Source organism: Schistocerca cancellata, chromosome 2 (assembly GCF_023864275.1).
Source record: "Schistocerca cancellata isolate TAMUIC-IGC-003103 chromosome 2, iqSchCanc2.1, whole genome shotgun sequence".
Taxonomy (NCBI): Eukaryota; Metazoa; Arthropoda; class Insecta; order Orthoptera; family Acrididae; genus Schistocerca; species Schistocerca cancellata.
Window position 1 is genome coordinate 427,924,813 of NC_064627.1, and position 25,777 is coordinate 427,950,589.

Sequence of the window (25,777 nt, forward strand, 5' to 3'; positions counted from 1 at the left end):
AGAGTGCAAGCATGGGTTTTGTAAGGTGTAGTGTGCGTACTGTAAGACCTTCGGTACACACACCATCAGATTATTTGACTTCTCGCTCTAGCGAAGTAGGCGAGTGTCAGCAATATGTCTTGTGGTCTTATTGTGGCATGTTTATCTTCTGCCGATAGGTCAGACGATAGAAATGCCACTTCCACGCTTAGAGTAGCAGATTGATGGTGACCAACTTTAAACACAACTTGATTAATTTACACACACATTTATTAACATAATAAAAATCATAGATATTACGTAACTTGATTCTGGATGCAGTTTACAATTGACAATCTGAAGTTCCTTTGGTCTTGGTACGTTAGTCTTATTCTCACATATCTCTGATACTTGACAAAGTGTCTATACATTTCCCTTCATGGCTATGTACAGGAATATGATAATCTTATTAGGCGCAGACTGAAACTTGACTACAGACTAATGCAGACTGACTAATCGGAGGTCTATACACTCGTTATAATACCTCGTGCGTTCAGGTATCACTGCGTGAGTGTGATCCGCGAGGAGAAAAGGTTCTATGTTAGCAGCAATCTCATTGGGTGCATTACATATTAATGCACAGATCGTCGGAAGCAGAATTTGGTCCGTCTTTATGGCAACGCCATCTCGTAGAGCGGAGACGGACGAGCTCTGCGCCTGCGCTGTTGTGCTTAGCGGGGCGCGCTCTAGTGGGAAAGTTGTGTACGCGCTGACTACGCGGAACTATGTACACAACATAAGGTGTCTAGGTGTTTATTTGTTAAAACAGTATTACAGTATGTGTAATTTTCTGGGTTTCGCAATGACATACCGAGCCTGTATAAAGGCAGCGACCACATTGGCCTGGATCAGTTTGGTTTGAGACGTTGATGAATTTGGATGTGCTGATGAGCAGCATGCCAGTCTTGATTAAAGTGTTTAAAATTTTCATGGTGACAAGTCAGTGTACTTGCAAAAATTACTGCAGGTGTTTGGGAACTTAAAGCAAGTTTTCAACAGTTGCATGATTGTGGACGTTTAACTCTGAACAGCAGAGCAGTTAAAGACTTGTGAAATTTACACACAACTTGGTGGGCATCAAATCTCAACTGCGGCATCATGTTTAAAGTATTGTGAAATTTGTGAAGAAGTTTATGGACTTCTAAAAGAATTCTGTGTGTGTTTTGTTATGTGCATATTGAAAGGATATACATTGCTTTCTGTTGTGTTGAGAAGCTAAAAAACCTAAACTTTTTATGTCTACTATTCTTCAATATTTTAGCTTATGCGTGGTAATTTTCTCAGTCATATAATCAAAAGACAATTTACAAATTATTCACAATGATACTGAAAATCACAGTATAGGCATTAGTACATATTTTTATGTATTTACAGTTCTGCAATTAATTTTCAGTTTTTAACAGAAGAATGAGAAATCAAGGATTCTGAATGCTAGCATTTATACAGCCACTCCTTCACCATCCCATTTGGGTGTGTGTGAGGCTGCCCAACTAGTTGAACTTTTTGAATAGTTAACCTGTACTGGTATTTTAAAATTTCTGCTGCAGCACAATCTTGCTGGATGTATCATTTTTATTTGAAGTGACAGTGTATGACACTTATTGCCAGTTTCTTTTATTTTCTTGTCTCAATCAGCTGAAGATTTTTTTAACAGACTACTGCTGGACTGTTGCTTAAGTTCACTGTAATTTTTTATTGTGATACCAAGTTTATTTTTGATTTAAATAACTCACAGAAATAAATTTAAAAAATGTTCTTCTAAGTTGTGTAAGATTCTCTCTGTGTTGGATTAATGTTCTGATTCACCTGTGATGAAACTGAATGGTTTTGAGTTACAAACATCAACAGGCATGGTTTTGCAATGCAGCTTCGATGGTTTCTTGGTGCAGTGTCAGTGTTACATTTCCTGTGTGTGATCTGTAACCCTCGTATGTTTGATATCAATAGATTTATTTATTAAATTTTCCTTCACTTCCCCTGTTTGATGTTTACTGAGGTGGACCTGCTATTCATTTCCACCTAACTGTGCTCCAGCAGTGTGACAGGACTTGTCTCGTTTTGCATGGATGGGTACTGATAGAGAGTGTTAATTGTCTTCCAAGCTACTTGAGTGACATAAACAACTGAACTTTATACTTTCTGTATTCATACTTCCTTTTACAACAACTACGTCTTTCATAACATAATCTTGTATACTAATCAGGTGGACAGGTTGTCTTAAACATACGTTGCTTGTGCAAAACCAAGATTTTAGACAGTCATCTGTCATTGTGTCCATTGTAGCCATTTTTTATCCTTGTCTTCTAAACATCTTCAAAGCATGATGCCAAAGAACATATAATCCCACACAGCAGGTGGATATGCTCACTTGCTGTCTCGCCTTGTAGACATGATGGGTTCAAGACATTCTCCCATCTGCACATGTCATAATACTACCTCCTACAGTGGGATGTCCCAACACTTACTCACTGCTGTACATCAAAAACATCTTTTGTCGTCATGAAAGCTTTGAAATTGGATATGCTTTCCTAAAAATGTCATGTCACATTTCATACTCCCACTGCCCCCCTAACCTGGCATGCTCTACTTGGTAATAAATGGTCATTAATTCATAAGGGAGTTTGAGAAGATAACAGCAAATTCACAATATGAGGACAGTGCAGATTTCTGCATCCCTTTAGGCACAATGCAACAATGAAAGAGATGTTCTTGTCACATTTTATTAAGTGTGTCAAACCACAGTGTGTCATAGTGTACTAGGAAGCAAAATGCAGTCTTCGTAATTTTGGCAAAGAAACAGTTTTCATGTCAACTTTTTCCTTGTAAGTCCTTTCTATTTTTGTCTGGGATACGAACGGGCCGATTTTATAGCACTGATGTAACAGTAACCTGTGCATATTGGACAAGGAGATAAAGCCAGCAGTGCAGAGGACGTCTACCTAGTGGTGTTATTCATATTCTCAACAGTGCACTCCTGCACATCATAGCTGCAAATCTTGACATGGCTCAGAAACTGTAATTTTATGGAATTGCATCATCTTCTATGCTGTCTTGATCTTGCTACTATGGTTTTGCATTCTATTTTTTGAGGAAAGGGTAGTTTGAGATTCGTGATATAAAGACAGAAAAAAATAATTCTTGTATTAACAGAATATTCCGTCGGTTCTTGGTAGAACAACATTATAATAATAAATGAAAAGCACCAGTTTGCTTTTGTTCTGATGCCTGAAGATGGCCTTGTAAGCCGAAAACCGGTTAGCAATAAAAATAATATTGTAGAACAAAAGCAAACTGGTGCTTTTCATTTATTATTAAATAATTCTTGAATAATTATGACAGAACCAGTGACTGTATTTAGTCTGACATTATTTATTCTTTTTAAAACATGGTACCAGTTTTGACACCACATGGTGTCACCTTCAGGCCCCAAGCGCAACCTGCCATCCACATCCATTTTCATGTGCAATGAACAGAATTATATGCAACAGGCCAAAATTAACTGGATTCCGTACCTTCCGTGTCAATAACAGGTCCGGCACGATCAGATGTCATATGGAAGGTACGGAATCCAGTTAATTTCGGCCCGTTGCATATGATTCTGTTTAGATGATGATGACACCATGTGATAGCATGCTTTATAAAAAATAACCAATATTACATTCAAATACGGCCACTGATTTTGTCATCATTATTCAACTACGTGTCCGGCTGCAGTCCCACTTGGTGAATGGTGAATTATCAGACAAAAAGTCCTTCCTAACTGACCAGAAGACAGATTGTATCACCTCTTTCAGTTTGAAAAGTTGATAATGAGCTGAAATGGAAGACAATTTTGTCGGTTGCATATATATGTATCTTATTTATCATCGAAATATTTCAGGCAAGTTCAGTTAGTTGTTACTACTTGAAACATCAGTGTACTCTTTAATGCCCACTTTTGGCTGTGGATATGGGTCTCACACAGAGAAATCTCAAAAAGAAATCAACAAACACGATCACTAAGTAAGTGCACCTCACCCTGTACAGCAGTGTAGCTGTGTTGAACTATGATTCATTGACCAGAAATTGGTGCATTTTGTAAGAAGCAAAACATGCAATACTGCCAGTGCATCCATTTCATATTCTGTTCCCTAGGATGCGTCTTATTTTCCAAGGTGATTTTTTTTACCCCTAGTTTGGTTCACACGTATCAAAAATAAGTTATGTGTAATTTGGGTTCCATAGGAAAAGGAGAAGCTGAGCCCCTAGGCCCCTACATTTGAGGGAGAGTGGGAGGAATCGCTTAAAAGTCTTATTTACTTTTATCTGAAACAATATTACATTATAGTAGCTGATTAACCAACAACTTGCAGTATTGTTGTATTAACTTGAATAATTCAATTTATGTAACTCTTTGTATACAATTTGTGCAGAGGAAATAATATGAGAAAATAAAATTTTCGTTTATAAATCTATATTCTTTGGTAAAAGTCCCTTTTTATGCCCTGGCAACTTAAAGTAACAAACTTATGCAACCTGAGGGACATACTGCTTCTGTTTCTGGTTCTTTTATAATTTATTTGTTCAGTCCTTCCTGAGCTAGCTGGCTCCTTCTTATTTTAACTTTCAGTGTAATAATTAGTTCTGGAATGTTGATGAAATCTCCATTTTCATGCCACTGTGAAAAACCTTTCTTAAGGAGCTCATCATTCAAACCCAAACAAGGAAAAAAGTCTTCTTTTACTGGAAACAAACTGTTCAACCCCATTATTTATAATTTCTGGGATTTGATTGAGTCTTACTTGAACCTTCGTCTGATGGGTCATCCTCCTGGTTCAGTGCAGGGCCATTTTATTTTTGAACAAGAAGACAAATAAGCATAAAAAACTGTTAAGGTTAGAGATGCGGGAGACAAGCACCATAAATTATATTTCAGTTTGTATGTGATAAATCAAATTCATGATGTAACACAAATGTTTTCAAGCAGTAAATGTCTTTTGCCATCAACTTGTGTGATGGATAGCCCCTGAAACATGTAAATATACTTGGGAGCTATTGTTGCTTGACATCCTTTTCTGTATGGGGATGAAATTTTTGAGATAGTGTTGTCAGCTGATGTTCCTGGAGTTTCATCAAAATGAAGTAACTGTGATGCAACAATCATGAACTTGATGTCACCAGTCCTGATTGTATTCACTTTGACACAACACCTTAGTCGTATGACAGTACATCACCTAAAATTCTGCAGAATTATCAGCAGGTGGTTTGTACTTACACTACTACATTGTTGCTTACTTCCATCTGATTCAGAGTGACATGCATAGTGATGTGGGTTGGGCATTTGCTCAGGGATTTATCCAAAGCAATTTTAAATGCCCAAAATCTTGGCGTTTATAATAAAAGTACTTTTTAAAGTTTTCAGTGGTAGAATGTATAATTTACCAAGTAAAATAAAGGATGGCACGATACTCTTGATATGAGAAATTAGGAAATGTTTACATTTAAACATACATATATCATTCATTGCCTTCATTACTAAGGACGAAAGGAAAGAAGAGAGAAACGTGTTTTTCCACTAGCATTCCAACTTGCTTGTACCAAGGAATGGTGCATGTTACTGATAGCTGCTTATCATTTACAGTGTTCTTTTTATTTTTACTATTTGCTCTCTCTCTCTCTCTCTCTCTCACTCACACACACACACACACACACACACACACACACACACACACACCATGTTGAAAAGGTTTTCAGTGGTGGTGGTGGTGGTGGTGGGGAGTGCTTTATTGTCAGATGTAGCGACATTTTCAGCAGACTGTAGTTTTCTATTCTGCTCCTTTCTTTATCTACTTTACTATGTGTGCACTGCTATGAAGATAAAATGGAAATGCTAACAAAAAAAAGGTTTAATAACAAAGAATCGATGCCCAAGATACTGGAATGTTTTGATTTCAATACTATGTGATTCCTACAGAATCGCCTATTCTTGAACTTGAGGATTTGGAAACTGCATTTGACTTATCCATAATTAAAATCCGTATGAATAAACTTTTTTTACTCTGATTTTTTGCAGTAGTATAGTGTAAGTAAAAGCAATAACCTACAGGCTACCTACTTAATCAGGGTGTATACGATCCGGGAAAAACCCGGGAATTTTTTCGTCCGGGAGAAAACCGGGAAGAACCCGGGAATTTTTTGGAATTCCGGGAACTTTTCCTTGTTTTAGTTACCAGTTAAATTTTTGTTATTTTGACTGGTAAGAACCAATACTCCAACAAAGGGTATTACTGTATTCCACGTCTGCAGGATAATATTGCAGCAACAAAACATTAACAAGAGGAAGAAAAACGAAAATAAAACTTTAGCGGCAAAGGAATTGCGCCATATACAACAAAACACAGTGCTCATACAAGCGTCTGCCAACCAAAGTGTGTCAAAGGCTTTAGGAAGAATATGCAGTGCTTCCTAACAACAAATTGCCTCCGATGAGTGTGGCATGACAGCTGTTTACATTTGATTCATTTGAGCAGTTGTGGGCGGGCTCTTGCGCATGCGCAGTTGAGTCGCCTATGGGTAGTACCTTCTCCCACTTCTGGCTACAGATGTGTGGCTGAGCGCCACTATCTAAATTGCTCCGGTTCGGAAATATCGTAGATCCAGGGCTGATGCACAGAGCAGTCTGAGTTGTAGTGGGGAGGTGGGTAGTCTCCACGTGACCTGTGTTTACGTTTAGTGATTTTGCTGTTTCCTCTTCGTTTATTGCTCTCACATTAAATGAACACAAAACGGATTTCTGTGGCCGGGAGCTACCAAATAAATTAAAATACGTTTGCATAATTACGGAAGGCTAAAATATGTTGTTAGTTCCAGGTTTTATTTCCACCTTTCTGACAATCAAGCATTAATCACCTTGCAGAACAATGAAGTTATTTTTGTCTGTTTGCTAAAGAGATTGGGCTTTTATTAATATTTTGCGCTCAGGGAGTCAATTTATTTTAAACGAAGTGTTTAATCTCACGCTGTTGGCTAGTTTCAACTATTCGCTGCATTTCAAGTGCACATTTTCTATCTTCTATCTTCTAGCTTGTATGACATTATGCCATAATAAAGAACCAAACATGAGATAATACAGTACTGGTACTCTAGAAAATTTACATCCGAATCTGGACATACGATTGTGCACTTTAAGCCAAATTACGCATTTTAGTATGGTTCACGAAATTACGATACTCCTGAAGTATCCTTTGATGTCTTGTTTCTTTTATGACATAATGCAAGATCGCACGTACGAACATACGGGCTTCCTGCGTCATCGTAGCTGCGCTGGCACGGTGACGCCTGTTATCTGGCGCTCTCTGGCAACTGCTGAAACGAACCAGTTTCTAACAGGTCACGGGAAAATATTGCGAATGATGGTTTGAAAAGTGTTACTTTCAAAGTAAATTTCCTTTTACGCAAGATGAACTATGTGTGAGAATGTACGGTGTATTTCTTAAACCACAGAGCGTTTGACTCTCATGTAAAAATTAACTCCTTGAGGATGACCATCTAGAATAATTTAGAGCCCAGAAGATCAGACATTTACGTCGTTATTAAAAATTTTACTGGAACATTTGTGTCGTGTATCTTAAAGTGTAACATGCGCAAAATGATCAGCATTATATGTGGAAGCTTAGCTTCTCTTGCAGCTTATTAATCTTAGAGACCAATATTATTTGTGAAAGCTTTGTTTTTCTTCTATCAAAACTATGTGAACTTATTTAAACCATTAACTTTTCTTTTTGTGTGTTCGCGCTACTTAAGAGTGATCTTGCTATTGGTTGACTACACTACGTGTCTTGTACTGTCATCAGCTGTCGAGATCACGTGACATGAGCTATGACTGGCTTACAAAAGCGCGTCGCAGTCTCGATTTCATTGCTTCGGAAAGTATCATGCAGTGTTTGGTGGAATTCGGATTTATACCTCCGTAAAATGAAGAAATGCAGCATACATGTTGCTGCACATCAAAGATCTTTCCAAAACGTGTTTTTTCCCCCTGGGTTTTGTTTTCTAAAGTGCCGGTAAATTCTACGTCTGTTTAGAAAACCATAAACATTCTAAGGATTGATATGTTTTACAGTGCCGAGGAAAAGTATACTGTCATTTAACACGGAAAAAGTGTATTTTCATCCGGGAGAAAGTGTATTTTCAACCGGGAAATCCGGGAAAAATCGGGGAATTTTTTTTTTCCTTGTCCACGTATACACCCTGTTAATATAAACTATACTTTATTTCATGAATTACTTTTAAACTTGAGTTTTATTTTATTTTCTTGTTGTGTACTGCCCCAAGAATTGACATCATTAAAATGTATAGTTATACTTACAGTCCAACAATGGAAACTCCTAGATGGAATATAAGAACAAGGTACCCCATCCATATCAAACCTACCAACCACCAGCAAAACATCCACTTCAACAGCTGCCATGCATTCCATACCAAGAAGTTCCTTCCATACAGCCTAACCACCCATGGTAGTGAAGACTGATCCCTCTCAAAACACACCGAAGGCCTCTCTGAGGGCTTCATAGACCATAATTATTTTCCCCCATCCCCAGCCTTGTACAAAAACAGATCTCCTACGCTTTATCTCTCCCCACCCACCCACCCACTTACCTAAGTCCCATCTTCCAGCCACAAAGGAGCATTCCCCTCATAACTCAATATCACCCAGGACTGAAGCAACTGAATTACTTTCTCTGCCTGGGTTTCAACTATGTCTCCATTGTGCCCTGAAACGAGGAATATCCTACCTACTATACTTCCCACCCCATTCACAGTGGTGTTCATCTGCCCACCGAACCTACAAAATATCCTCGTCCATTCCTACACAACTCCTGCTCCCAACCCCATGCCTCGTGGCTCATATCACTGTAATAGATATAGATGCAAAACTTGTCCCATTACATCCTCCTACCACTACCTACTCCTGTGCGTTCACGAACATCACCTATCCCATCAAAGGCAGGGCTACCTGTGAAACCAGTTGTGTGATCAACAAGCTAATCTGCAACCACTGTGCTGCATTTTTTCACGCACATGACAACTAACAAACAGTCTGTCCACATGAATGGTCACCAACAAACTGTGTCCAAGAAACAGCTGGACCACCCCATTGCTGAGCATGCTGCCCAACACATTGTTCTTCATTTCAGTGAGTGCTTTACAGCCTGTCCCATCTGGATCCTTCCCACCAACACCATCTCACCATTTTTTCTGAATTGTGCAGGTGGGAATTCTCCCTGCAATATATTCCTGTAGCCTTCCTGGCCTCAACCTTTGTTAGGCTTTGTCCATATGCTCAACCCCTTCCCTGTTCCCATTTCAGCACTACACATTCCTCTACTCCACCAGCACACCCACAGTCTGTTACCTATCTCCTTTTCCGCTAGCCCCCCCCCTCCCCCTTCCATCTGCCTTTAATGTCCTCCACCCCTATCCAGCTATCCCTCCAACTCCTCGGCCCACCAGCCTCCTCCTTAACCCCACCATCTGGTTACATCTCCCATCGTGTGCAGCTGCTCTCAGTGTGGCAGTGAGAGATTGCTTCGTGTGTGTGTGTGTGTGTGTGTGTGTGTGTGTGTGTGTGTGTGTGTGTGTGTGTGTGGTGCTGGGGGGGGGGGGGGGGAGGAATGTTCTACCTCCGCCAAAGGCCTTGTTGGCCGAAAGCTCATTTTATGACAGTCTTTTTGTTGTGCCTATACTCGACTCAGCAGCTCTGCTACATAGTAGCAGTAGTAGTATATTTACAGTCCAATTTATTTCTGCTAGAAAATCTTTCCTAACTCTCGAGTAGCTTTTTCATCTTGGTTACCCAGCCACTACAGAAGCAGTGTTGCAAAACTTCTTTTCCAATACAAAATGTGAGGTTAAAACTTCTTTACGAGTGCTGCTTATCAACCTTTAAAATGCGTAAATACCTGGGCATTTGTGAATTTTGGATATTTGTCCCACTGAACTTCCAGGCATTTTATATCACTAGACATGCCTGAATCCACGAATGGATCACAGGGTGGCTCTTATTTTGCCCTTTTTAAATTGTTTATAATTTTTCTTGCACTGCTCTCCAGTTTGGTTCTGTTCTGTATAAAACTAGTCTGTGCCTATGTAGCATAAGGTGAAGGAGTGCCCCTGGGCCTTCAAAAACAGAAAATACTTTGCAAAATAGTACTTTTGCTGAAAAATTCATTTGTTACCCATTATACTCACGTTATTTACTTCAGTTTCCTTAAATGGAAGTATTCTCATGTCACAGATCACATTAACTAAGTGATATTACCCAAAAGTGTCCCAAAGACAGGTAGAGAAAGGGCAGCACCAGCTGACCCATTCCCTTTCACGATCCAACAGGGACCGTCCCACAGTCTTTCACTTTCAGGAAAAGGTAGCAGTCATAGCAAGAACGTCTTTGTCATCAGTTAATTTATGGAAGAAAATTTATTTACTTAAGTATTATTCTTGTGAAATAACTGCAAGCAAGCAGCCAAATGCTAAACAAACGTTAAGGTTTTTTTTCTACAATTTGCTAGTGTATAAACTAACGATACATTGAAGTGCCTCACTATATGTGCAGGATGTGGTGATTTATTGGGAAAAGGCACAATTTTCAACACAGGAGATGATAAACTGCATACTAGATTTAGAAGTTTCATACCAACAACTTGTTATCCTTCAAATGATTTTCATCCTTTTCTCTCAAATTAAACTGCATATGGAAACATGTAGAAAGATATAAAACTGCTAGCTTTAAGAACCAGGGGCTCCTCCTTCCATATGAGAAGAAAGGATTGAAGGTAGAGAGACCTATAAAGCTTAAGAAATCAGGATGAGTGACATCAAGTTTCAGTAATGTATCATAGCTACTTCATGTAGAGCAAGTGCCAGGAACATCAGCTGACAACACTGTCTCAGTCAGAGAAGGTAGTAGACAAATCATAAACAAGTGGAAATACGTCATAAACAACCCGTAAGAGGGTGACCACTAGATACAAGAAACTAGTTAAAGAGCATTAAAAAAGTAAATAAAAGGAAAAGAAATGATCAAAAAGTAAGTAGTTCAAAAAATTGCTGTGAATTGTGACCACGTAATTGGTGAGAACCTAGCGCATACTTCGGAGTAAGATTTCATCTGTGAAATTTGGAGGCAGTAGTATTGAGGAGGAGTATTCAGGTGGCGCATGTGGTGAGATAGTCTATACAATCACAAGTGCCAGGTGAACAGCAATCAGTTACTTTACTATTGATTTCATGTAGCCAATCGAATATTTATATCTGGAATTTAATAACTGTAAAAATTACCTTAGGCGCTTTGGACATAGCTGAAGACTATTAAACTTTTAGAAACTGTTGACCATCCATTGAGAGACTGTTCAAACTTACATAGACAAAAGAAAAAGAAAAACAACTGCACATTTGCAGATGTATGATGGGCCACCCCAGACATAAAAAGATCAGAATATAGTTTTGGGGTGTTTCTTTTTTTAGTGTTTCTGTGCAATACTGACCATTTATCTGCAGGTGAATGGTGACTTACCTCATTTATAGCTCTTCCTCATACTTACTATCTTTATTTGCAAGAGTAGCTGCTGCTGCTACCCAAAATGCTGATTGAGAATCTTGTGGGGGATTGGATTTTATTCAATGACAGAGTCCCTAACATGGCTTTATAAAAGTTGTGCTCCAGAAAATGTAGGTAAAATTTTCATTAGTATTGAATATCATTGACTCATCGTACTCAAAAATTATTGTGTGTGTGTGTAGGAGAGAGCGGGGGGGGGGGGATTCAATAAAAACCAATGATTGAAAGCGTTCAGCAGACACCTATGGCTATTGGTTTCTTCTGCATAAGGCAACTAAGATGAAGCAAATTATCTTGATTTGGTAAAATAGCACGAATTAAAAAATGTATAAGTTACTTAGTTTGTCTCTTCGTGATAGTTCTCCCAGAAGTTCCTTTTTGTTTGCTGAATATCCAGTTCAGTGGTTCCTGGTGTGAGAGGAGAGCTGCAAGTATTCCAGTTTGTGTATTAATTTTTTGGCGTGATAAGCTGCGGGGCTTTCTTGTAGTCATTATCTGCAATATTTGTTGTTACGTTTAGAATACCACAACACATCACATAAATAACAAGTTTCTTTTCCATACCAATGCGCAGTGCCTAACAACAATCTTCCCAAAAATGGCCACTTGCAACCTCCAGCCTCCAAGCAAAACTGAGAAGTGTTAACCTAGAACTGAACTGGGTTGATACTTACAAAAAAGTTACATAAAGACCAGCAATGATTATTTCACTGAACACGTGTATTAAAATGTATTGATGTATACATGCAAAGATAAAGTGATATGTGTTTATTATAAGGGGATCAAAAAGTTAAATTCAGGATGGAATGAAACAATATTACAAAAAGGATAGTTGCCACTCGTCATATGGCAGAGATGCTAAGTCATAGATAGCCACAACAGAAAAGACTGTCACAAATAAATAAAGCTTTTGGCCAAAAATAGACCACACACACACACACACACACACACACACACACACACGGGCAACAGAAACCACACTGTGAGCACCAGCACCGGTGCATGATAGGAGTGGCAACTGGGTGCGGTAAGGAGGGGGCTGGGTGGGGAGGGGGAGGAATAGTATGGTAGGGGTGGCAGACAGTGTAGTGCTGCAGGCTACACGGTGGGCAGGGGAGAGGGAGGGGGGAGTATTGGAAAAGGAGAGAAGTAAAAAGACTGGGTGTGATGGTGGAATGACAGCCGTGTAGTGCTGGAATGGGAACAGGGAAGCAGGTGGATGGGTGAGGACAGTGACTAATGAAGTTGAGGCCAGGAGGGTTACAGGAACGTAGGGTGCATTGCAGGGAAAGTTCCCACCAGCACAATTCAGGAAAGCTGGTGTTGGTGTGAAAGATCCATGTGGGAGCACAGTAGATACGACAATGAAAAATGCACCACATTTTAGAGCATCTCAAAGAATTTATTTATTCATCATCAACACACCTTTACATGTGAACCAATTATAGCACGAAGAATACAGAGTCCATATTCAAGTTCTTTGTAACATTTCCTCTGTGATTGTTGCAATCGCATTAGTGATACGATGTCGCAACGTAGGAATATTGTCCTCTTTGGTCTCATACACGCGGTCCTTCACGAAACCCCACGTGAAGAAATCAATCAACATAACATCGGGTGAATGTGGTGTCCAGGCAATGGGTCCTTCACGTTCGATCCAACGATTGGGAAATTTCCTATCCAGGAACTTGCGAACAGCCATTGACCAATGTGACGGAGCTCCATCTTGTTGAAAAATGATGTTGGGTTGCAAGTCTTGTATCTGAGGGTACGCAAACTCCTCCAAAATGTCCACATACACTGACCCATTCACAGTTTGTTCCGTAAAGAAGAACGGTCCAACAATCCTGTCGTGCATTAACCCGCACCAGACGTTTAGTTTAGGGCTATCACTAACGTGTTCAATGACAATGTGCAGATTTTGCAAATGCCAAATCCAAACATTATATCTATTAACCCTTCCTGATAGATGAAAGGTTGCCTCATCTGAGAATAAACATCTTTCCAGGGAGCTGGCATCCATATCAATACACTGCAGCATATCCACAGCAAATTGTTGTCAGCACGATTTGTCGTTCGGTGTCAGATGTTGCAGAATTTGCACTTTCTAAGCGCACATACAAAGACACTGGTGAACTACACAATGCAATGTTGATCGAGGTACATCAAGTTGCCTAGATGGTTGACTAATTGACTTACGTGAGCATCTGAGAAATGTTTGTCTGATGTCCTCCACTGTCGCTTCTGAACTCTGTAACGTGCACCGTCAGAATGTTTCAGATCACTTCCTGTTGCCAGAAACTTCCTATATCACTCCTTAATTGTTTTCACATAATGTGGATCACATTCATACACACAACGATAATTTCTTTGAACAGTAAACAGTGACAGTGTTTCTGCAAACAACACTACCGTTTGCGCATGCTGCTGTGGAGTCACCATTTTCACTTCATGCGACCGTACTGCACTCTGGCGATCATACTGCACTCTGGTGACCATACTTCGCACTTCTGACGCAAGAATATAAATTGTTTGAGATGCTCTACAATGTGGTGCTTTTTTCATTGTCGTATCTACTATGGTTTTTCTCTCCTGGGTACTTGAAATCAAGGAGGTTTGAGTGGAACACCCTGTAGTTTAAAAATTTACACGGGCGATCACTAGCTCAATCTAGTTTTGATGTCTCACAGATTGACCACAACCTAGAACAGCATGCAGTCGCTAACTGAGAGGTCACTGCCTAGCAAAGTCACTACAAAAGAGGAGCAGGAACAGGCAGATGGAGTCAATGTCCCTGTGTCCGAGCCCCCAGTTAATCTCCTCGGCTGACATACCGACTGCGTCGGCAACAATTAAATTAAACTACGCGAGCTTTTAGTGGCACGTCCATTGTTTCAGTTTAGCTTTCTATTTAGTTGTACACAGTTGAACATGTTAACGTGTTGTGCACCATGCTGCCCGAAAAGATGAAACATCGTTTCGTGGATAGCTGACCATCCTGGAACATTACATTTGACGGAATTGTTTTATATTTTCGAGTTTAGGAGAGAAACTTTTTGCGCAAACAAAAAGTTTCAAATAGACCAGCATGTCAAGACAAGTCTTCATATCGCAGAAATGCAGAAGAAAGGACCATAACAACAACTTCTGACAACAGCAAGCTGTAGTAGCAGGGATTTGTCCAGAGGTAACCAAAAAAGTTGGTTTAACATGGATCTATGCGAAGCACTCATTGCAAGCAATATTCCTCCTCACAAACTTACAAACCTTATCCTCAAAGGCTTCCTGCGCAGTTATTGCTTAAATCAAAATATACCAGATGAATCAACATTGTGTGAAAATTACATACCAACAATTTATATACATGTTCTGGAAGAAATACACAATGAACTCGAGGACAACATTATCTGGATTTCAGTTGATGAAACTACAGACACTTGTGGCCGTTACATTGCAAATTTAATTGTTGGTGCTTTAAAAGAAGAGCCGCCTTCTTCCTATCTAGTGGCCTGCAAAGACCTTGAAAAAGTAAATCATTCTACAATTGACACATTTGTGAATGAGTGTATTAGAAAAATATTTCCAGAATCTTCTGCAGATGAAAGGGTGTGTGTTTATTTCAGATTCTGCTACCTATATGATCAAAGCAGGAAAAGTCCTCAGAGTATTTTATCCCAATGTGATTCATGTGCATTGCTCAAGGAGTACATCATTGCTGAAGAAGTACGTTCCGCATTTGTGAATGTAAATAAACTGATTTCATCCACAAAGAAAGTGCTCCTAAAGGCTCCTGCTCGCATCAAGACCTAGAAAGAAAAACTATCAAATTTGCCTTTACCTCCAAAATCAGTGGTATCTCATTGGGGTGGAGGGGTAGTAAACGACTTTGATAGTGCAGAGGCTTTGGCAGTTTTCCAGTGCAGGGGAGCTTTTAATGATTCCAGTATTAAAGAAGACATTGCTGTGACAGCGCTCATTTTCCCATATGCCTGCAAGTATTAAACAACTTGAAACTCAAGGTTTGGTGTTGAATGAATCTATTCAGTTAATGAATAAAATTATTCTAGTGAACTCCTCATTACCGAAAGTATTTCCAAGAAAACTTAAAGAACAGTTTAAAATGTTTTCAAACAATAATGCAGGCTTTGAACACTTGTGCCAAATTGATAGTTTTATTAATGGGATGGGTGAACTTTTACCATAAACAATAAGTGCCAACATAGCACCCAAATTCAGATACTGCCTAGTTACCTCAGTTTATGTAGAATGGTCTTTTTCTGCATATAAAAATGTTTTGAATGATCGAAGATACAATCTTACTACTGGACATTTGGAACAGTACTTGGTCGTTTATGTTTACAATAGTGAAAAAAATGTAAAATAAACTAATGTCTTAGTCCAATAGTATTAATTAAAAGTTAATTCTGTTCAAAAAAATTCAATATGTTATTTTTTAAGTAAAATATTACAGAGTTTTTGAGTGTGCACCTTTGCGTGCGATACATCTCGAAGTTCATCCTGTATATATAGATAGTTTCCTTGTGACTCACTCGCATTGCATCTGGTTTTTACTGACAACAATAGCAAAGAAGGAACAATACTTGAAACACAGTATGCATCCCCATTCACAATTTTTTAGAAAATAATCGCAGAAATCCCCTCTTCCTAACCTTTACCAGAAAGTACTCCCCAAAATTAAATTATAGTGGGCAGTTTTCATCTACTAGAAACAATATAACTATTACTTCTTAATGAACACTACAATAATTCTAGTAAAGCTGCCTCAGATTATTAAACAAAAACTGCTGCAATTTGATTCCAGAGTTTGGCAGCCCAACTGCGGTCTGTGTATGACTTGATGCTACAGCTCCAAGGCCTAGAAGAACAGCTACACAATAGAGCATCAGTGGAGCTGGAAGCTCGTAAAGAGTATGAGAAGCTAGTTGAAAAGTCTGGCACAAACATATCAATGGAGGAAAGGGAATCTACACGAGTTAATGAATTTACAAATAAATACCTGCCTCACATGCGCACTCAATTGAGTGTACTGGCTAAAAGCTATCAGGTAACATATTTTAGCATTGATAAATGATGAGAATTCAGTTTCCAAGCCATCCTTATATTGTAAGGCATTCAAATTTAGTTGTGTGTGTTGAGTGCACTATAATTGTAAAACTGATTGATTCAATGTCAAGAGGTCACATTTATGATCAACAGAATGTGCAGATATTTAAATTAAGTAACTCACTTACTGAGATTTTTATGAGCTGTGTGTTGTTTATAAGTTTCCAAATCTATAATCAAATATTGAATATTTAGTTCCATATGCTTTGCCAAATAACTTCGCTGCCTTCATTAGCTGAGGTGGTGCGAGGGTTCTGACAGTCTTGAAGTCAATTTTGGGTATGTCAGTCAGAACCTTTGCCACTGTCAGATGTTTTCATGTACAATTCTACTATGAAGTAAAAAGTTGCGTACACAGAACCAAGTTTGGATTTATTATCCAATTTACAACATGAACTCAAACACTTTGACATAGTAAACCTGACGGTTCTGGTTCCCCTTTTTGTATAATAACATTCAAACAGAGAACTTCTTCAATTGTTGTGAAGTCAAACCACAGAACTTAACTGTGGAGGACTCCATAATGCAGCCCATGGTGCTACAGACTCCAGGGAATTACATTGAGTGGCAGTCTTCATCACATCACAATGATCCAGGAGCACCTTAAACATAAAATAACAAACACACAAATCCAGAATCGTATTAATACTTCAACTAAGAATACCCGAACCTATTTGAATGCCCTATAATCGAGACTATTCATGATTACTCAGTTGAACCCACAACAGGGGACCAAAAAGTTTCTGTTCGAAGGTTGTGCTGTCCAGAGTTGGTATGCCTGTCAGGCAAAATTGCCATGAGGATTCAGGCAATCGTCCCACCAGTGCACCAGGTTAGAGATACTCGTTTGGTAAAATACTGTGTACTGCTGCATGAAGTAGTTCATTATATCATCAAGGGTACAGTTGTTTTACTCATTGTACCCATTGCCCCCAGTTTATTACCATATTTTACAGACTATAAGAAATACTTCTTTCATCGAAAAATTGCCTTCAAAATTCAGGAATATCTTATACTCAAACTTAATGAAAAAATGTCCAGTGTTTAATTTAAAATTCCCATTAGTCTTAAAAATGGCCATATGTTTGATGCTGTGGGAAATCTGTCTCCATCTGCCAATATTGAATTCAACTGGCAGCAGCAGTGCGTCAATACAACCAACATGAGTTGTGGGGATTCACAAACTTACTGTCTCCCTCACACTCCACCATCACAAAGCCAGAACATTGTCTAGCCAATGATGCATCATTGCAGTCAACAGAGCCAGTGAACTTGAATTGAAAGTGATTTGTGTTATCGGTAACAGTAGAATAGTTTTGTTAGTAGCTAGTTTCACAATGGAAAAAAAATAAAAGGTATTCATATGATGTGGGCTGTTAATTGAAAGTAATAGCATATGCAGAAGAACATGGATACAGAGTAGCTGAGTGGTGTTTCTCCACCAACAGAAGGGGGGGGATTGCGGTTGGTGGGCTACTAAAGAAGAACTGATAAAAAAGAGGGAGACTAAATATGGAAATAGAGGACTGAATACAAAATGGCCAAAACTTGAAGATGATGTATTAAGATGAATTCAAGGACACCATCAAAATGGGATTGGATCATGCAAAAATGATTCTAATACATGCTTGTAAGATAGTGCTAGAGTGGAACTTAACAGACCTTAAGGGTGCTACAGGTCTATGAAGCATAATGGACTTAAACGTGCAAACCAAAGTATCTCAGAAAATTCCACAAGAGTATAAGAGAAAATATTATCTTTCATCACTTTATTTTTCAGCATCGAAAGAAAACCAGTGTGGAACTAAGCCAAATAGTGCATATGGATGGAAGTCCTCCGACATTTGATGTGCCGAATAACAGAACTGTTGCCTTGAAAGGTGCTAAAACTGTATCTATAAAAACAAGTGGACATTAAAAAATGCACTACACTGTTGTCCTTTCATGCTGTGCTGACAGTACTAAACTTAACCCAGTGATCATTTTTAAGCACAGAACAATGTCAGAACCTTCCGAAGTACTGCTAGGTGTTGTTGCTCACATACATAACAAGGTTTAGATGGGTGAGGCTGGTATGAAATTATGGATTAACAGTGTGTGGGAGAGAAGGAAATGTGCTTTATTGAAGAATAGTTCTCTTCCCATGCTAGATCGCTTTAATAGTCATTTGAAAAATTCTGTGAAAGAGAAATAGAGTCAGAGAAATACAGAGCTTGCTGTTATTCTAGGAGGACTTATTTCACAATTGCAACCTCTTGATGTGTCAATAAATAAATCATTTATAGTGCATATGAGAGAGAAAGGAACAAATGGCTGATGTATGAAACACAACATTAATTCTTACCAAAGAGAGCTATAAAACGGCGTGCAATCAAACAAGTGTGTCAGTGCATAAAACAGTCATGGTTTAAAGTGAGAGAAGACATTGTTGTTTAATCTTTCAAGAAGTGCAGCATAGTGATGCTGTTGATGGCAGTGAAGACAATCTTATACATGTAGAGGACAACGAAGAGGAAGAAGAAAGTTCAGATGACGATTTTCAGGGATTTTAAAGGTCAGTTTGGTTTTATTAACTAACTTGTTGTTGTTTAGTCTGTCTTTGCGGTCTAATGGTAACATGTAAAAATGTTACTTCTTAAAAAATTATGTAAAAATTAAGACACTTCCTATAGACCGTAGCGTCTTATTGACCGTAAAATACAGTAATCCTTTTGCTGCTAATACACTTGTTCTCTGCATTATGTGCTGAGCATGAATTTGTGCTGTACTGCTCACCAAATGCTGCTACCTGTGCTGAGAGACAGCTTTCTTGCTGTTATGAAGTACTTATCATCTGATTCTAAGAAAACTATATAGTGAAAAAGTTGATTTTCTCTCATCTTACAGTCCAATATCTTCAGTTTTTGAAGGACTGAATTTCTTTTTGTTATTCATCATAGTTACTGCACTGCATCAAATTAAGTAAAACATTGCATGTAATTTTAAAGATATTATTTGGTTCAGTATATGTCAGAGGGTTGTGTGCAATGCACCCATTTTCATCCATGTACGTCAGGAATCGTGTGGTCAAAACAATCATCATACTTCATAAACAGTTCAAGATATCGAAATGAAGTTTCTTTGCAAATGATAGCATGAACAGAGGCTTGTATGCTGTATGACATGACTGACAGACAAAACTTTTTATTTACTGAGATTTGGAAGTTACTTGCCCTTCAGCAGTGAGAGCTCAGCAGAAGAGGATGTGTAAACACATAGTAGCACTAAGGAAAACCAAGGGACTGCATTTAAACATGTCCTTAGCACCTGGGAATCAGCAGAGTATGATGAGTTAACTTGTCAACAGCAGCCAGAGGGTTAAACAGCCGGCCGCGGTGGCCTAGTGGTTCTGGCGCTGCAGTCCGGAACCGCGGGACTGCTACGGTCGCAGGTTCGAATCCTGCCTCGGGCATGGGTGTGTGTGATGTCCTTAGATTAGTTAGGTTTAAGTAGTTCTAAGGTCTAGGGGACTTATGACCTAAGATGTTGAGTCCCATAGTGCTCAGAGCCATTTCCCAGAGGGTTAAACACACCTGCACACACACTTCCTGCTGAGGGAGTCTGCAACTCTTTCGTGGATATGTGCGTGGCAAACACGGAACCTCAAGCTTGTGCCGCTATCTTTCTTTTCTGGGCTGCATACCTTCCCTCTCCACATCCCTCCATGCCCCCCCCCCCCCAGCCCTTTCCCTTCTCCCTCTCTTTGGGAGTGCATTTTATGCCTACGCCCAGAAACAGATGCTTGTGACCAAATGAAGTGGTTTCTTTTCCTTTACCTCTCCAATTAACGTATCTATCCTTACTTTGTTCTTCTCTTTCCTTGATTCTTATGTTTACCTTCTTCACTGCTGCCGCATTTGAGAACTCTTTCCTTCTCTTTGTTCCTCCCTTTTTTCTTTCTTTCCTCCCTGTGCATGTCTGAAGTCCGACTCGTGTGTTCCCAAGTGTAGTCGCCGATGGAGTAATGTGCAATTCCCCGCCCTGGGTACGTACCACCTAGTAAAGGCCAGGCCCAAGGAGGGGTGATTACTCGAGCTGCTACCCTCCGAACATGCTGATTGGTCCCTCCTTCTGATTCTCAGGAGGTGTGACGTAAGGTGTGGACAATCACCTAAGGTGGGAGTGCCCTCACAGAGGGCCCCCACTAGCAAGGAACAAGGCATCAGAGATGCCGGTAATCATGGGGGATACTTTCGCAATGGTTTCTTCTACTTCCACTACTTCTGCCCATGAGAGAAAGGTAGATGATTCTCAGCCACAGAAAATGCTTCCATCAGTTCCTAGTTGTTTCTTGGCCTGACGAAGGTCAAGACTTGTCAACAGTCAACCCGTTCATTATTCAGAAAGGTGTTGACACGATTGCAGGTCCTGTGAAGTCATGTTCCCGGTTACAAAATGGCACCTTGTTGTTAGAAACAGACAGTGCCCTCCAGGCACACAAATTGCTTCGAACTATACTGCTACACACCTTCGCTGTCCGGGTGGAAGTGCACCATACTTTAAACTAATCGTGCGGGGTGCTTTATACAAGATCACTCAATGAATTATCAAATGAGGACAGTCAAAGGTACCTATCTGATTAGGGAATAACGGGCGTACATCTAGTAATGAGAAGGATTGCAAAGGAACTGGTACCAACTCGCACTCTCTTCTTGGCATTTGACAGAGTTCAACTCCCATGAAACATTAAAGCGAGGTATGTGATTATTTCAGTTTGGCCTTACATCCCCAACCCTACGTGTTGCTAATGGTGTCAGAGGTTTAATCATACCAGCCAGTCATGTTCCAGTGCGGCCAAATGTGTTACCTGTGGCTGGGATGCCCATGAGGGTGATTGTCCACCTCCATCCCCTCGTTGCATCAATTGTGTGGGTGACCACGATGCTTCCTCTAGAGATTGCCCTGTTTTTAAAAATGAACGAATTATTGAGGAAATCCAAGTGAAGGAAAAGGTGTGCACCTTTGCTGTTGATAAGTTACTTGCCAGCAGAAAGCTCACTGTGCTCCCAGCATGTAAATATAACACTGTCCTTGCCTCTCCTCGACCTACTAAGGAGGTAGCCACGCAGACTTGCGATCTCACCTTTAGCGCCACAGTCGTAGATCGGCCAACCCAAAGATCGCCTGTTCAACCTCCCCACTATCACTCGCTCACTCTAAGGCTCAACCTTTATCGGCTCCTGCTAAATCACAGGCCCCAAAATTGGACACCCAGACTTCCAAGAAAGAACCTACTCATGAAGATTTTTTATGTGCCCAGGCCCCACACCCATCAGCTCCTCCTCCATCTCAACGTCCTGCTTCCAAGATGTCTCATAATAAAAAAAGTTCCTCTCCTTCTCTGCCATGGCGTGTCTCTTCTACAGTGCCAGCCAGAGGTAGCCAACCTCGGCCGTCTCTCATGTCGCTGAGATGCACCGCTGGAGGCCGATCAACCAGCTGATCACTGGCAGCAGGAGCTGTCCCCAGACAACCTATCGATCAATATCTTCTGCTGAATGCTGAATGCCACCGGCCACTGGCTCTCAGCGATCATTGAGTTGACAGCAACGGTGGTGTGATTTTTCCTTCCCCCCCCCCCCCCCCCCCCCCCCTCCTTCCCCACGCTATGTCGATTATCCATTGGAATATCTGCAGAATTTTCTCCAATTGGGATGAATTGTCAATCCTCTTACGATCCTACTCCCCAGTCATCTTCTGTCTTCAAGAAACAAAGCTACGTCCCCATGATAGCTTTGTCTTCCCTAATTTCCAATCGATCCAATTTGATCTCCCCTCTGTTGCTGGCATTCTGGCAAGCGGGGTCTTACGATTCTTCTCCATGACACTATCCATTATCATCCAATCCCCTTACACAGTTCCTTCCAAGATGTTGCTGTATGCTTTTTTGCTTTCCTGATTCACCTTCTCTCTTTGTACCATATATGTTCAATCGTCCACACCAATGGTAAGAGCCGATCTTCTTTGGCTCCTTGGTCAGCTCCCACCACTTTATTTGCTGGTTGGAGTCTTCAATGCCCACCACCTCCTTTGGGAATCTCCGGGTCTGTATCCGAGAGGTTCCCTATTGTTTGACCTCTTCCACCAAGCAGATCTGGTTTGCCTCAACACGGTTGAATCTATGTTTTTGTCTGCCTCCACGTCAGCCTATTGTCATTTGAACCTTTTGGTCGGTATGGTTCGGCTAGCTCGGCACTTTAAATTGTGCGCTCTTACTGATACACACTTGCGTGACCATTTTCCTTGTGTCATTCAATTGCAGCCACAACTGCCATCTGTGCACCCAAGATGCTGGAAGTTTTCCCATGCCGATTGGACACTTTTCTCCTATCTAGCAACATTTGATGACCATCAATTTCCTAGCATTGACAATCAGGTCGCTCGTGTTGCAGAACTTACTCGTACAGCTGCGGAATGTTCAACACCTCATACCTCCCCTTTGCCCCGGTGCCCCCAGTTCCTGGGTGGAACGAGGCGTGCCATGACGCAATACGCGAGCGGAGATGTGCTCTTTGCATTTTCCGCCATCATCCTACATTGGCCAGCTGTATTGGCTATAAGCAGAAACATGCACAATGCCATCTCATCTTACGCGATAGTCGAATTCAACGGTTATCCAGCACATCTAGTTTTTCCACGATATCTGGGCCAACTGTCGCACAAGATACCTTAGTGGACCCAGGTGCAATTTCTAACCCATTGGGTCAACAATTTGCTGATACTTCAAGCTCTTCTAATTACCCACCAGCCTTTCTCCCAAAGAAACAAGCCATGAAAGTGCAACCTCTTGCTGTCTACCCTCAAAATCGCGAAAGCTATAATACCGTTTTTTCTATGCGTGAACTCTGACATGCACACTCTTCTTCTCACTCTTCTGCCCCAGGACCGGATGGCATCCATATCCAAATGTTGCTGCATTTTTCATACTCTACTCTGCATTTCTTCCTTCGCCTTATTAATCGAATTTGGACCAACAATTTCCCAGAAGATGGCGGGAAGCTATCATCATTCCTGTTCCAAAACCTGGAAAGGACAAACATCTACCCTCTAGCTATCGCCAAATCTCTCTCACAGGTAGTGTATGTAAGGTTTTGGAGTATATGGTGGCTGGAGTCCCGAAATCTTTTAACAAGTGCCCACAGCAACTGCATTCTGCAGTTGACCATCTTGTTACTCTATCAACTTATATCATGAACAATTTCCTAAAGAAACGACAAACAGTGGCTATATTTTTTTATCTGGAGATGGCCATACGATATCTGTTGGATGACAGGCATCCTCCGCACACTGTTCTCTTGGGGCTTTCGATGTCTGCTACCCCTTTTCCTCCATGAATTTATGACAGAGTGCACATTTAAGGTGCGAGTGAACACTAATCTAGCCTGTACTTTCTCCCAAGAAAACGGGGTGCCCAGGGCTCAGTGCTGAGTGTTGTACTGTTTGCCATCGCCATAAATACAATTATGGAATGTCTCCTTCCTGATGTCTCGGGCTCCCTCTTTGTTGACAATTTTACAATCTAAACTCATAAAAAAAAGTTTTGCATCACCTTGGTTCTGAGAGTTCCGGAACCTGTACAGAAGATTGGAATAGAGATCAACATAAACATCATTCCCGCCCTTTTTATTGCTCATGAAAACCACACATTGCTTGTTGTACCACCATACAGTGAGACCTTCAGAGGTGGTGGTCCAGATTGCTGTCCACATACCCAGTAGCATGTCCTCTTGCATTGACGCATGCTTGTGTTCATCGTGGCATACTATCCACAAGTTCATCAAGGCATTGTTGGTACATATTGTTCCACTCCTCAACGGTGAGTCTATGTAATTCTCTGAGTGGTTGGTGGGTCATGTTGTCCATAAACAGCCCTTTTCAATCTATCCCAGGCATGTTCGATAGGGTTTATGTCTGGAGAACATGCTGGCCACTCTAGTCCAACGATGTTATAATCTTGAAGGAAGTCATTCATAAGATGTGCATGATGGGGGTGCGAATTGTCTTCCATGAAGATGAATGCATCGCCAATATGCTGCCAATTAGAGATGGGCAAAACTGTTCTTTTCAGAAATCCGATCAGAACTGTTCACTCCCTGAAATGAATTAGCTCTTTTTCATGACTCACCACTCATTTACAATAGAAAATAAATGGAAGGCACATTGCCCTTTAAACTTGGTTTATTCCAGCACTATACCTGTATTTTGATCTTATTTGATCCTATTTTGAAGTAACACAGATAATGAGTAAGAATTTTGTATTGTTTATTGAAATTTCCACGATATGACAAAGTTTTTGATTATTGATTTATTTTGCACTGTCGTGGTTTTTTGGGTGATCAGAAAATGTTGTAACTTGAGATTTACATTAACAATATATGTGGCTACAATGTATTAAAATTTCATTAACCTCATACAAATACATCGCAAGCCATAAAAGTGAACGTTTCCTTCCGAAGACGCCTAAAATCGCAAAATCCGTACCAGAATAAGAAAAAAAAATATCAATTTGACTGTAAAACGAAAGTGCTGCATATAGCCTTATGCAGAATAAAACAAGGAAAATATTGGTGTATCACATTTTGCGATACGTTTATCGGTTCACTCGTAATTAAAGCGTAAATTCGAGTGTCCGTAATAAAAATCCTATAGTAAGAGGAGTCGTCAGGAACCTAATCTGATCAGTTTAAACAAATAAAAATAAAATAAAAACAATTGATGTATACATAACATAATAATGTAATATACATAGCGGTATTATTACGAAGAACAATATCCAGTAGGGACGAACTCCGATGCAGAGGCGCTGAGTCGAGCAGGTCAAGCCGCGAGCTGTATTACTGCGTGAGCTGAGACCGCAGAGACCAGAGTGACACCTGAGTCGCTTTGCTCGATGCTCTGGCTAGAGTCGAGACGGTGGGGTGAGCTTTGAGCGGGCGAGTTCCGAGGGTGGGGGGAGCGGTGAACTCACCCGCTCCGAGACAAATCGTCCGTTCCCTT

At 40.3% G+C, this 25,777-nt stretch overlaps 1 protein-coding gene across 6 annotated transcripts in view; it reads left to right on the top strand.

The window, feature by feature from the left end:
• The window catches only part of LOC126161894 (gamma-tubulin complex component 3-like), a 310,528-nt gene that overhangs the window by 205,187 nt on the left and 79,564 nt on the right, over positions 1–25,777 (top strand). For all 6 annotated transcript variants that reach the window (XR_007534969.1, XR_007534968.1, XM_049918039.1 and 3 more), the window contains one exon: positions 16,440–16,682. Coding sequence is in view for 4 of the 6 variants with exons in the window: in XM_049918039.1 (XP_049773996.1) it covers positions 16,440–16,682 (243 nt within the window). In the remaining 2 variants the exon portion in view is untranslated. The remainder of the gene's footprint in view (positions 1–16,439; positions 16,683–25,777) is intronic.